Source organism: Rutidosis leptorrhynchoides, chromosome 6 (genome assembly GCF_046630445.1).
Source record: "Rutidosis leptorrhynchoides isolate AG116_Rl617_1_P2 chromosome 6, CSIRO_AGI_Rlap_v1, whole genome shotgun sequence".
Lineage (NCBI taxonomy): Eukaryota > Viridiplantae > Streptophyta > Magnoliopsida > Asterales > Asteraceae > Rutidosis > Rutidosis leptorrhynchoides.
Genome location: NC_092338.1, coordinates 283417789 through 283432639, shown reverse-complemented (window position 1 = coordinate 283432639; position 14851 = coordinate 283417789). Strand labels below are relative to the sequence as shown.

The following is a 14851-nucleotide window of genomic DNA, read 5'->3' as shown; positions in this document are numbered from 1 at the left end:
GTCTTCCACTTTATTACTTTTCACTCTTCAAAGCCCCGTCCTCTATCTTAAAACAACTTGAATCGCTTCGTTGTAATTTTTTCTGGGGCGGGTCCGGGTCGGGTAAGAAAATATGTTGGGTTAAATGGGATGACACTTTACTACCTTACGACTCGGGAGGTTTAGACATTGGATCGCTTTCCGCCAAAAACCTAGCCTTGCTAGGAAAATGGTGGTGGCGGTTCAAATCGGAACCTTGCTCACTTTGGACTAAAGTGATTTCTAGTATTTACGGTAGGGACGGTGGGCTTGTCACTAACGACTTTTGCAGGTTTAAGAAACTCGGTGACACTTGGTTTAACATCATCAATATCACTAAGGATTTCGAGAAAGCTGGATGGGATTTTTCGCATATTTTTTGCAGGTTTCTAAAAGATGGAAAACGCACAGCTTTTTGGCACGACCGTTGGCTTGGGAGCTTCATTCTGAAAGAAAAATACCCCCGATTATTTGCACTTGATACTGATAAAAGTTGCACCGTCTTCGATCGGGTGGACTTAGCTGGGTCATCCTTTTCATTCAATGGCAGTTGGCTCCATTCTCCAAGGGGCAGAAGCGCTAGCGATATGGAGGAGCTATCAAGTTTGATCGAGAACTTTACTCCACTTCAGAATACTAATAACGTTACCGAAGACTCGTGGCTTTGCACCCTAACAGATTCGGATAACTCTTTCACCAAACAAGTTTCGGCAAACTTAGACATGCTTCGTCTCCAACCTTCAACTGTAAAACCACCTACAAAACGCAACAGATCTGTCCCATTAAAAGTTGAACTTTTCGTTTGGCGAGCAAAACTTCATCGACTTCCAGTTAAACTCGAACTTGACAAACGTGGTTTAGACCTCGGTTCGGTTCTTTGCAATATCTGCCAAGACTCGTCCGAGACAACCGAACATATTCTTGCCACATGCCCCCAGGTTAAAGCTATATGGTTGGATTTTTACAAATGGTGGAATTTTTCTCCCCCGGCAGAACTAAACGTCGCGGATTTATTTTCAAGTAGCTGCAGCTCCAGTCTCTCATCGATAGGTTCAAAAATATGGGAAGCCACCAAGTGGGTCTGCGGTTATTCTATTTGGAGATATCGCAACCTAAAAATCTTTCAAAACCAAATCTGGGACATACCTTCAATTCTAGCGGATATCCAAATTTCATCCTTTAAATGGATTTCGGGTCGAATAAAGAAAGCTCAAATTCAATGGTCACAATGGCTCATTAACCCGAGCTCGTATTGCGTTGTTACATCAAGAGTGGGCATTGGCTAATACCCCACAGCATCCCCTATGCTTCTCGTGGCTAACCTTCTATGAGGCAAGATCTTCAGGGGTTAAACGGGCCTTGGAGTTTATGCTTTGTCGCTGCTCGATCAGCACTGTGTACTACTTCGTGTCCCTACTCGATTCGTTGAGTCCCCTCTCCTGGGGGTTTTACTTATAGTCGGTTTTTAATTCCATTTGTCTAGTAGTTATAATCGTTGGATGTTTGTTACTTTTCGGGGATGTATAATGTACATATATTTATATATTAATAAAATTATTTTGCCTTTCAAAAAAAAAACTTTATTAATAATTTCTTAAATATATATTTATATATGTATAAAATAGTTGATTCTGTATCATAAATTTCTTAAATAAGAACTTGAATTTAAATACAATCAAACTTCAAACTCAATTAATGTTACCGAGTACATAATCAGTAAGGACACAGAGAAAAGAGCGGCCCAAAAAATGAAAACAATTCCTAATTTTAAAACATATCACATCTTGACGAAAATTTGACTGATTTTGACCGTTTTTGACCAACTTTTACCGTCTTTGACAGACTTTGACCGAATTTTTAGCTTTGCCCGTCTTTTGAGTCGTTTTCAGAAAAAACGGGACGGAGAACCCAAAAAAACGACGCATCGGCCGACGCGTCGGCCAAGTCGGCCGACTTTTACAACACTGATTCCAACTTTATATTTGTCACTATAAACTTATATTAATTAACCGTTATATACTAAATGTGATGGGAACGGGTGTAGTTTCAGTTATATCAGATTGTAGTTTTGAGTGTGCGTTAAATGTGGTGGGAATGAGTGTAGTTTCAGTTATCGGATTATAGTTTTGAGTTTGTGTTCACATTACAAACGGTCCCTCAACTTCAGCTATATTTACACGACCCCTCGAGTTTACACTTTCTCAGGGGTTAAAAGTATAAATATATAATTTTATTAAAATAAAAGAAACTAATTCCACCCGAATTTATAACGGGCCCTATCTTCTCGCTCGGTGCGAGTTAAATTATTTCGAGACCACCGTTCAATTACGAAAAATCTTACGAACCCAACGGGACTAACTATACTGGAAACGGACAATTTTTAAAAAAACGCTAAACACAACGACAACCCGTATCTTCCCGCTCGCCACGAGTTAAATTTTTTCGACGGCAGTGTCAGACTCGAAATAATTTTATGAACAAAACGAAACTAACCACGTTCGAAACGGGCACTTTTTAAAAAACCCTAAACACAACGACAACCTGTATCTTTCTGCTCGCCGCGAGTTAAATTTTTCCGACAAAACTATTACACTCGAAAAAATTTATTGAACAAAACAAAACTAACTACGTTCGAAACGGATACTTTTTAAAAAACGCTTCACACAACGACATCTAAAACGATGTTTAACACATGGACCGTGTTTCCCTCTGTAAATACACAACGCTACGTTAAATATGAATATGCAGCCCGAAAACCTCCGCCGCATCACGCGAGCCGGACCGTACTATTTAATTATAATTATTGTTAGGGATTTATCTAATGTATGCCCAATGGCATATATAATAAATTGTCATTACATCGTTTCAAATTCTAAATCCCAATAGTATCTGCAACAAATGTTTCTCCTTTTCTCATTCTTTCATAATTACCCTTATCTATTTTTAATATTAAATCACTTCTTAACAATTTAAAATTAACAAACTTAACTCCCATATTTTACGTACATATAGCTTCTGATTGCCATGACTTGAATTTTAGTTTAGAATTTAAGATAAAACCTCCCTCTAATTTTTCACTGTAATTTTTTTGTTAATACGTATTTAATTGACATATTAGCGCTTGTTCAATCAAAACGACCTCCGCTTCTCTTCTTATACATCCTCTATTTATTATTTTTGTTGATTGTTGATATATGCTGTGGCTTCATATGCAACAAATAAGGTAATGACTATTGACACTTAACCATTTCATTATTTTCATTAAACAGTATTCAATTTTTATGTATGTCATTTATTATTTTTATTTTTTGTAGATGAGCAAACCATTTCACCTTACCACTTGAAGAAGAATTACCACTTGAAGAAGTCACGGAAGATGAACTATCGGTTATTGAAGAAGAGGGTGAGACCAATAATTTCGATTTACAAAAGTCATTTGTCGGTCAGTGTTTTCTTAGTGAAGAAGAGGATCTATTTTCTATAAAAATTATGCTAGAATGAATGGATTTTCAGTTCGTCAAGAAAGGTTTGATAATAAATCGGGGAAAAAATAGACGTGATTTCGTTTGTCACCGTGAAGGACATCCCAGAGTCAAACTATTTGATTACTCAAAAAAAATAAAGAAATCGGGGTTCAACAAGATGTGATTGCAAAGCTCATATGTGTATAAAGTTGAGGAGAATTAACGAAATTTTTCCGGAAGAATGGCAAGTCACGACATTCGTTATGGATCATACTCATGATCTATTGTCTACCCGAGAGGTTCGTTTTCTTCCGTCTTATCGTAACATTACAACTGAAGATGAGGATCGAATTCTCTTGTTAAACGAAGCCGGTTTGTCCGTTAGACAATTATGCGTGTAATGGAGCTCGAAAAGAATGTAAGACATGGGAAACTTTGTGTTCTTAGGATAGATGTTCATAATTTCATAAGCAAGAATCATAAACAACACTCACAAAATGATGCACTAGAGCTTTTAGAGTATTGTAAAAATGAAAAAATAAAAATTCAAACTTTAAGTATGCATTTACTATTGACGGTGATAATAAAAACTAGAACATATTTTTTGATCTCATGCTCATTGCTTTGACATGTATCAAAAATATGGAGATGTTGTGGTGTTTGATACTACTTACAAGGTCAACTCTAACAAACGGTATATTTTTATAGTCCATTTTTTGTTAGTTATTTATATTGGTCCAATCTAATTGTACATATAAACTCGGTCCATTAGATTTTTTGTTAGGGTTTTAGAGTCTTCATGTACTCCTTATAAATATTAAATCTGTAATCTGTAATATAATATAGAATAACTACGAGTTTACAATCAATTATATGGTATCGAGCCTACTATACTCGGGTTGCCATTTTTTTTTTTCTCTCGTCAATTTCCGAGAAATCGATCACTCCTGGTACCACTCTCATTTTTTAATTCTTTCTCTGCCCAACGACTGATTGTTAATTTGGTGGATTTATTCCCACCGTCTCCAATTTGATATTTCGGTGCCACATGTTTAGCATTTGCCATCTACAATTCTTTCTTTAGTTTGTAGATAGCATACGTGGAGTCTGCAATCAAACATAGCATCATAGGCTCAAAGCTACCATTTGCTTTAGGAATATTTCCTTAAATCTTACCTTTTACTTATCGGTCTATTTTTTAATTTTTTTTTCTTCTTCATCGCCAATCAAAAAAAAAAAAAGTCTAACACTTTATTGCTACGTGGAAGTCACAAGTCTTGCTCCGTTAAGTGGAATTCATATTCTCTGTTGGTTGCTACTGATTTGCGCCTTATATTCTCTACATCAATGACGGCGACAAACTTTACTGGAAAGTTTCAACAGCCATGGGTTAATTTTGAGTGGGCCCAGCCTACCTCTCTACCATTGACTTGGCAATTTTCTAATTTTGATCCAAGTCAACAGTATTATTTTGGTCCAGGTCCGCAACATTTTAATCCGCCCAATATTTTTGGGCTGGTCCACATGCTCCTCCCTACTCGCAAGCGTATGCTACTAAGAGTTCTATAGGTATGCCGAATGATGAGAGGTGGTACATGGATACCGGAGCCACTGCTCACCTTGTCTCGAATTCAGGTAAACTCGATACTGTTTTTAATAAAAGCAATGTTTCATCGGTTGTTGTCGGTGACGGTTCCACCATACCCGTACTAATATCCGGTAATGCCACTTTACCCAATCCTTACCGACCCTTACACCTTCATAATATCCTTGTTACACCTAATATCTTTAAAAACTTAATTTCTGTCAAACAGTTTAATAAAGATAACAAATCTACCATTGAGTTTGACGAATTTGGTTTTTCTGTAAAGGATGCCCGGACTAGACATACTCTTCTTCGTTGTGACAGTGATGGTGATCTTTACCCTGTCACTCCATCAAACATATCCAACATCGCTTTACTTACATCGAGTCAACCTATTTTGCACAATCGTTTAGGACACCCGGGCGACCACGTTCTACATACCTTAGTTTCTCGTAGGTTTTTTTAATTGTAATAAAGCCCCGTCTAAAACCTTATGTCATGCATGTCAGTTAGGAAAACATGTTAGATTACGATTCTCGCGTTCTACTTCCGTTGTTTCTAAACCCTTTGAAATAATACATTCTGATTTATGGACATCTCCCATTGTCAGCGTAGGCGGTTTTAAATATTACATGTTATTATTGGACCATTTTACACATTTTCTATGGATATACCCTCTTCGTAAGAAGTCTGACGCCTTTTCCAAATTTTTACACTTTCATGCATATGTTAAAAATCAATTTAACACCACAATCAAAGCCCTCCAATGTGATAACGGGGGTGAATATGATAATGCTTCTTTCCATGACCTCTTTTCGACCCATGGCTTTGAGTTTCGTTTCTCATGTCCGCATACCTCTCAACAAAATGGTATGTCAGAATGAATGATTCGCTCTATTAATAACACTATCCGCTCTCTTCTCTTTCATGCTCGCCTCCCACCTGAATATTGGGTTGAGGCTCTTCACATGACCACCCACCTTTTTAATATTCTTCCCTCAACTTCTATTTCAAATGATATACCATTTACTAAACTCTTTAACAAAAATCCTAAATTTTCTCATCTCCGTGTCTTCGGTTGCTTATGTTACCCACATCTTCCAACACCTCACAAACTCGCCAAACGTTCCAGCCATTGCATCTTCCTTGGCTACCCAACCAATCATCGTGGGTACCGTTGTCTTGATCTTGAAACCAAGAAGATCATCATCTCTCGTCATGTCATATTCGATGAGACTATATTTCCATTTGGTTCCATGCAACCAAACTCCTCTCCATCATATTCATTTCTAGAAATTCCCGGAGAGTTCCAACCCCACCCACACCACCACTAAACTGATAACCCTAACATAACACCTGCTACTAATTCGGTTCCTACTTCCGCTGACCATGCTCCTTCTTCCGCCGAAGTTTCAACTCCTATTGATGCTTCGACCTCCGTTCCACCCACCTCGGTTGATAGTATGTCTGGTTCGACCACCCCCACTCCAGTAACCCACAATCAACACCCAATGCTCACCCGTGCAAAAACAGGAATTCATAAACATATCTCTCGCTTAAACTTAAATATTAACACCCCGTCAGATATTCCTAAATCTCACATCCATGCCCTTTCCGACCCTAAGTGGAAACAGGCAATGCTTGATGAATATAAAGCTTTAATTAAAAATGGTACTTGGGTTCTTGTATCGAGACCCTCAGGTGTTAATATTGTGAGATCTATGTGGTTGTTTAAACGTAAATTACACTCTGATGGCACTTTAGACATGTGCAAAGCTCGTTTGGTGGCTAATGGCAAAAGCCAACGACCTGGTATTAATTGTGGTGAGACTTTTAGTCCGGTTGTAAAATCGGCAAATATTCGGACGGTACTTAGCCTATATGTTTCTCGACATTGGCCGATTCATCAGCTTGATGTCAAGAATGCCTTTTTACATGGCGATCTTACAGACACTGTTTACATGCACCAGCCCCCAGGTTTTCATGATCCAACAAAACCAAGTTATGTGTGTCATCTTCGCAAATCTGTATATGGTCTTAAGCAGGCTCCTCGTGTTTGGTTTCATAGATTTGCTCAGTATGCTCTTCGTGTTGGTTTTTAACATAGCCATTGTGACTCGTCTTTGTTCATTTACCGTCATGGGACTCATATTGCTTACTTACTTCTCTATGTGGATGACATTATTCTCACTGCTTCATCCACCTCTCTTTTACAAAAGATTCTTACCTCGCTTGGCAAAGAGTTTGCCATGACTGATCTTGGGCCACTGAATTAATTTTTTGGTATTTTTGCTACCCGTACTAAACATGGCATATTTCTCTCTCAGCAAAAATATGCTCTGGACATTTTAGAACGGGCTGATATGACCAATTGTAAACCATGTCTTACTCCCGTTGATACTCAGTCCAAGCTTGGGCCTAATGGACCCCCTATTAGTAGTCTTGCTAGTGCTCTTCAATACCTAACTTTTACACGTCCTGATCTCACATATGCTGTTCAACAGTTGTGTTTATACATGCATGATCCTCGAGAACCCCATTTTAATGCACTCAAACGTGTTTTACGTTATCTTCGTGGATCAGTTGATAATGGGCTTCAACTATTTGCCTCCTCTACTACTAAGCTTACAGCTTATTCTGATTCTGAGTGGGGAGGTTGCCCTGGTACACGCCGCTCTACCTCTGGTTATTGTGTGTTTCTTGGTGACAATCTTCTTTCTTGGCCTTCTAAACGCCAAGCTACGATATCTCGATCCAGTGCTGAAGCTGAATATCGAGCCGTTGCAAATGCCGTTGCTGAAACATGTTAGATTCGTAACTTACTTCGCGAGCTTCATTCTCCATTATTCCAGGACACTTTAGTTTATTGTGACAACGTGAGTGCGGTCTAGCTTTCCACCAACCCTGTTCAGCATCAACGCACCAAACACATAGAGATCGATATTCATTTTGTGCGTGATCTAGTTTCCACTGGAGCTGTTCGTGTTCTTCATGTTCCTTCTAGTTCTCAATATGCTGATATCTTCACCAAGGGACTTCCAACACAGCTGCTTAATGACTTCAAGTCCAGTTTGAACGTCCGTACTTTATCTCCCGTTCCAACTGCGGGGGTGTATTAAACTGTATATTTTTATAGTCCATTTTTGGCTTGTTAGTTATTTATATTGGTCCAACCCAATTGTACATATGGACACGGTCCATTAGATTTTTAGTTAGGGTTCTAGAGTCTTCATGCACTCCTTATAAATATTAGATCTGCAATATAGAATGACTATGAGTTTACAATCAATTATAAACTCATATGACATGCCTTTTGGCATATTTGTTGGTGTTGACAATCATGGAAGAACCATATTACTTGGTTGTGCACTTCTACGCAAGGTGTTGTGGACGATGCAAGGGTTTTGGTCACAATATTACCGCTTGCAAAGAAAGAACAAATATTGAGTTGGACAATAATTCCTCAGAGGTCTCTACTAAAAGAAAGAAAATCGATTCACAAAATGAAGAACTAAAACCTATTTTATCTACAAAATGTTAAGAAATATCGAGTTGGACAATAATTCCTCAGAGGTCTCTACATTATTTTATGAACTATATTGGATGGTTGTCAATGTAGCTATAAGGCATTTCTCCTTCAATTTAATTTTTTATCTTGAATAAATGGTTACACTAACATTGTGGAATCTGTATTTAGGTATTGAATTTTTAATATGTAGTGAGATCATGCGCACACATATGATTGGTTAAATGAAATACGAGTGTGCAGTATGCATCATACAATGGAAGCACAAAAAAAAATTGGATGCTTACGTATTATATATGTTCGTATTGTATTTTAATGAGAAAAAGTGGAGGCATTTTTTTATTGAATAGGTCATTGAATATTCAACGTAAAATATGGAAGCAGTATTTGAGTTTGTTACATTTGAAATACTAAAACTAATTTGATATTACAAGGATAAAGGGTAAATATGGAAGAACAGAACAAATTGAATTATTTTATGTGTATTTATTATTATGATTTAAAAACTTTACTAGTTTAATACCCGCGAATTCGCGGGATTATGAAAGGAAAATTATGACATCGATAATATAATTGTTCGATATAATAACCGCATTTGACTATCACTTCACAATGCAGGTTTAAACTAACATATATTAACATGCATGTAAAAGGATAAATATCGTACTGTATATGCAATGAGAAGACGGGTGTGATCAGTGGCGGATCTTGAAGGAAGTTACCGGGAGGACTAAAATCATTTTCAAAAATATTAGAAGGGCCCATATATAAATTTTTAATCACTACTATACAAATTTTATAGTAAAAATCTAATTTATATATAAAATTATGGTAAAAATTTTTTTTTTGGGAGGGACTTGGCCCACCCCCCCCCCCCCCCCCCTACCCCCCTAATCCGCCGGTGGGTGTGATGCAACATAGCATTTTTTACATCTACGCCTGAGATTTACTTAATTAATACTCCGTAATAGACAACTTAGTCACAAACATCAAATATGCTTCTACTTCATCGTGCATAGGATATATGATTTTGGTACATAATTTTGTTATGTTACAGAACTTATGTACATAGATTATATATATGCAGCGCAGATGTAGCTGCATATTACATAAGAAACTTCTCTATACGTTTGAACATCTCCAATGTTGGCCTTCAACCTAAAACAATATAACATTTAGTCCAAAGAAACTATCTGCACTAAAACTGATTTGGTTAGTAATTAGTCAGCCAAGCTTTAACATTTTCAAACTTAATCAAGTTTAAAGTAAAAAAAACCCCAAGAAATAGGCGCGGTGGGGACTTGAGAATCTCTAATGAAGACCCAAGTTCAATGCCCATATAAACTATACTTTTGGGCCTTGCCTTATAAAAAAAAGGAAAAAGAAACCAACTCCTGTATGTTTAGTCAAAAGAAACCCTTTTCATATAAAACTATACATGCAATTATCATATTTGAAAACAGTTTTGTAAAAGTCGGCCGACTCGGCGATCGACGTGATGGTTTTGGGACTTGTCCGACTCGTTTTGATAAAAAAAAACCAATACAAAGTCGGTCAACGCTAAAAAGTCAGGTCAAAGTCGGGCTGAGTTGGGTCTGAGTCGGTAAACGTCGGTCAAAGTCAAAGTTAGGCAAAATTTTAATATTTTTTGAAGTTAGATTTTGTGGCCTATATCTATGTTTGAAATATTTATGTTTTTTGTTTGATATATTTATGTGTAATTATATATATATATATATATATATATATATATATATATATATATATATATATATATATATATATATATATATATATATATATATATATATATATAAAATTTATTTATTTATTACTAAAAGTCAACATTGGTCAAGACTCATCAAATCATGTTTGTTACGCTCTAAGCAGCGCAAGCTTATTCAATATCCAACTTCATCAAATCATTCTAATACGTATGTGCATAACATTATTCCAGAGTTCCAATTTAAATTCAAATAACATATGAAATGAAAATCAAAACACCCTTAGCAAGTCAAATGATAATAAAAGAATGAGTGCATGCAAGTAGATAAATACGGAGTATCATTCAGATCAATGAATGAAGAGTACCTGGTTTCCACCATCATTAAAGTTGCTTCAAGCAACAACCATGACTGATGATCTGGGTTGTATGCCCTTGCATAAGCTACATTCTCCAAGACTTTATGGACCACTCAATCCAAACCTGTATAATGAAAATGATATAAAATAAATAATTAAAATCTTATTGATCTTATATACCGGCTAACTACTTGTCAACATACATTAGTTAAAGATAATAAAAAGCATTTATGCTTGACAGGTTATATAGAGTGCGACAGAGCTGAGTCTTTGCGAAGTGAAAGTTGTCATTTAATACAGTAACATATCAAGTCTCAATTCCTCCTGTCAGAGGAATAAAATACAGTGGTTAGATGGCATTCTTGTTAAAATAAATCATAATATAAATTGGTGTGCGTTAATGTATGTATATGTACCATCTGATAACTTTACATTGATTGTCGATGTCCATCTCGATTTCATACTTACATATTAGTGTCATATGATCGATAAACCTAGGCATCTTGTAGTACGGGTCTCTTAGGATCAGCAAATCGAACAATTAACGCTTGTTCACAATCCTATAAAAAAATAAATAGATGAAATATCAACAATGGTTTCTCGAGATACATGACCATAACATGGATACTGAAGTTGGTTACTCCTACATAAATAGTTGAAGATAGGTTAACCTATATCATTCTAATTGTCGGCCATGTTTGTATCCTTATTTCCATCTTTCTGTTAAAATCACAATAAAACGTCATCAAGCGCAACAACATGTGATCAGTACTAATAGAAAAAGACAAATCAGTTTCCTAATTATGTTAGTGCACAACAAACCGTAGAGACTTTTAAACATGAACCTTTCAGTATCATTATCATTATCTCTTTCACTATGAGGAGCCCTGTCAGAAGTACAAAACATAGGAATTAGTGAACTAATGGAAAGACATAAATAGTTTCATATCCAATTATGACATATAAAATGTACACATATGACAGTTAAATAAATCTAAATAACCATGTGCTCAAAAAAGCAAAAACATGCACCAAGTTATGTTAAGTGAGTAGCAATAGTATGCCTCTTAAAATGAAATTCACTAAACATATCAGCAAATTAATTTTTAACCTTTCTCTTCTATGAAACATGATCACCTGAAGAAAAAACACATAAACTAAAAGAATCTCATTTTAGTACAATTTCACAAAAAGAAATACATAAATAGTTGAAGATAAATTAACCTATATAAATCGAATTATCAACCATGACTGCATCCTTATTGCTCTTTCTGTTAAAATCACAATAGAACATCATCAAACACAATAGCATTTGTAGCATTTGATTACTAATAGTGAAAGAAAAAACTTATTTTAGTGTGCAACAAACATATAAATCTGTAATGATCGATAGACAAGTTTCATCATCATCCAATGATTTGGTAACTAAATTAATAAAACAAGTACATAAAAAACATTACCTGAATGAACGGAAGAACCTAGTTATTGGATTGTATTAACAGAGATGGCAATTATATAACACGAATCCTTAATGAAAGAAAATTATTTGATTGAAATAGTTTGAGATGAACTGAGATTTGGGGGATGACGAATTGGAACGAACGGGGCTAAAACTATTTATTGCGGTAGCGGTTGAGGAAGCATAAGTTAGGTTAAGAAACTGATTATGTTCAGTTTTTTCTGGGAGCGTACGTGTAAGAGGTAGATTGATTTTTAAGGGCATAATAGTAAAAATCTTTTACTCTTAGTAGGAAAGAGAGAATTCTAAACTAAGATAAATGTAAACCATTAGATTTATTTGATATATTCCTATTGTATGGTTAGGATTGAATTTGATAAGGAATGTTTTTTTGATCTTATATAATATGCACTCTGCTTTAATATATAGAGAAGATTGATTGATGTAATAACATTTTATCACATGCCTAGGGGCATACAATAAATAAACCCGTATGTTAGTCATAGTACATACTTTTCTAAAATAAAAATATTACTCCGTAGAAAGGAAGTGTACATAAAATAAAATGATGTAAAAGAGGTTGTACATATATTTTATCGATTCAACATAAATATACATATATTGACTTGAACATAAACGTCGACTTTAAAAGTTAAAATATCTATTTAAATCATATCTCGCACATGTATTCAATATTATTCAGTTTTCGGTTAAACCAAAATTCGAAATTTTGAAAACTGGAAAGAGAACCTGAAAAACGAATTCAAATTCATTTTCTTTATTGCTTAATCCAAAAACCATTTTTCAAATTCAACTCGTTTTTTTTTCGATTCAGTATTCAGTTTAAACGATTTTAAACTATATATTGAACACCCCGATGTTTGTGGATGTTCCAGTTTACTTTAGGTGGTTGCACACCCTAATTCTTGCTCTATACACTACTTTAATAAATCAAATTCAACTTATCACATTCTGTGAATAAATCAAATTCAACTTATCACATTCTGTTACATTATAGTATGAGGTTGTATTATCATCGTTCCGAATAGTCCGAACAGAGCAAACTTTAGAACTTTTTAAAAGAGGCGAGTAATAAGTTATATCCAAGCTCGATATTAGGTCATTGGTCAAATATGCCAAGTTACGTTTGTTATCCTTACAAATTAATAAATATTATAATGTAATAATGAATATCAATGAAATCCATTAACCTGTTTAATTCATATCATATGAATATAGATGGATAAACTAAAATTAGAAAGACATTACAGTAATATATATGGGTAAAAATAAATAAATGAATATGAATATAGATATGAATACTATCTCATTTGATAAACATAATAATAATTAAACGTTGAACGATTCAAAGATTTTTAATAAAGTTGAGTCTGGAATGAACAATTTTAATAATAATTAACTTCTTAACCTTTATAAGAATAATAGAAAAAGAATATAGTATTTTAATAAATATTTTGATTTTGATATAAGTTCCTAAAGAAATTAAAATATATTGAAATGCTTAATAGTTAAAAATGTATGTCAACTATAAATTATTCATCATTAAATGTCGAATGATTCATTATCATTTATCATTCATATACCATAAAAATATATAGATTATGTAGATGATTACACATCTATATAGCTTATTAGACTATTCTCATCAATAACATATTTTCTCACCATACTGACTATTACAGCGGCCACATCAGGTTTTTATTCTCACTTTCTCCCAAAGATATGAACACTAATATCTATGACATACTTCCTCACCGTCACATGAACTCATAAAATAATTTAAATATATCAAGATACAAGTATTGAAGAAAAAATACAAATAACTAAACATAATACTGTATCCCGTATAGTATATGACGACAAATTGCAGCAAGAGTAAAGTGAGAGCGATTGAGGACTAGTAAGGGCTAGGTCGGTACTTGTTGTGGGAGAATGTTGGTATATGATGGCACATTCCATAATATTATTTCGGCAATGATATGTCTAAACTGGACGGTTTTATTTATGGGGTGTCATTAGGTCGCAAGGTGGCAGTATGAACTTATCAACAGAGTTTCCTCTTTCTTCTTATTTATATTTTACGGGGCCTAAATTCACTTTTAACTTCTAGAGTAGAAGGTGTAAGTTAACCTAGGGTCATGGTTTTCAATGGTTTAATGAATTGAAAATCAAGTGGATAATTGTCTATGGTTAAATTACCTAGATGAAAGATAGTAGTTGGTTTTAAGCTAATAATCCTAATTATGAAAAGGTAAATGTAATGGAGGGATATTCGGAGTATGCAGATCAGGAAATGTTGACCAAGATGTCAGTTTGGGCTAGGCAAAGGCAATTATGTTTATGTTAAAGCTATGATTGGAATAGTGCAGATCTGGTTGGATGAGCCAATTACACAGACTTACTTATCTCTAGACTCTCAGAGTTCTCGTTGAGCAGTGAAAAGTATGTCACTTGGTTGTATAACTGAAGGGTATCTATACCTCGGAGGTAATTTAACTGAAGGGTATCTATACCTTGGAGGCCTAAAAATCAGTTTAAGACTACTGCTGCTGCTGATGTTAAGAAAAACTTTACTGATTTAAAAGCCGGTATCCCTGGTCTTGTGCATAGGGTGTTGAGTTCTAAACTTGTGGGTGAAACTTTCAATAGGTATTTAGTGGCATCTACAGAAAGTGATCTTGCAGATGCAATGGAGA

At 34.9% G+C, this 14851-nt stretch overlaps 1 protein-coding gene across 1 annotated transcript; it reads left to right on the top strand.

Moving 5' to 3' along the window:
• The first annotated feature begins 7430 nt into the window (after window positions 1-7430).
• LOC139854518 (uncharacterized mitochondrial protein AtMg00810-like) lies at window positions 7431-8186 on the top strand. The gene is made up of 2 exons (XM_071843819.1): window positions 7431-7872; window positions 8032-8186. The coding sequence occupies exons 1-2, from the start codon at window positions 7431-7433 to the stop codon at window positions 8184-8186; spliced, it is 597 nt and encodes a 198-aa protein (XP_071699920.1).
• The last annotated feature ends 6665 nt before the right edge of the window (window positions 8187-14851 follow it).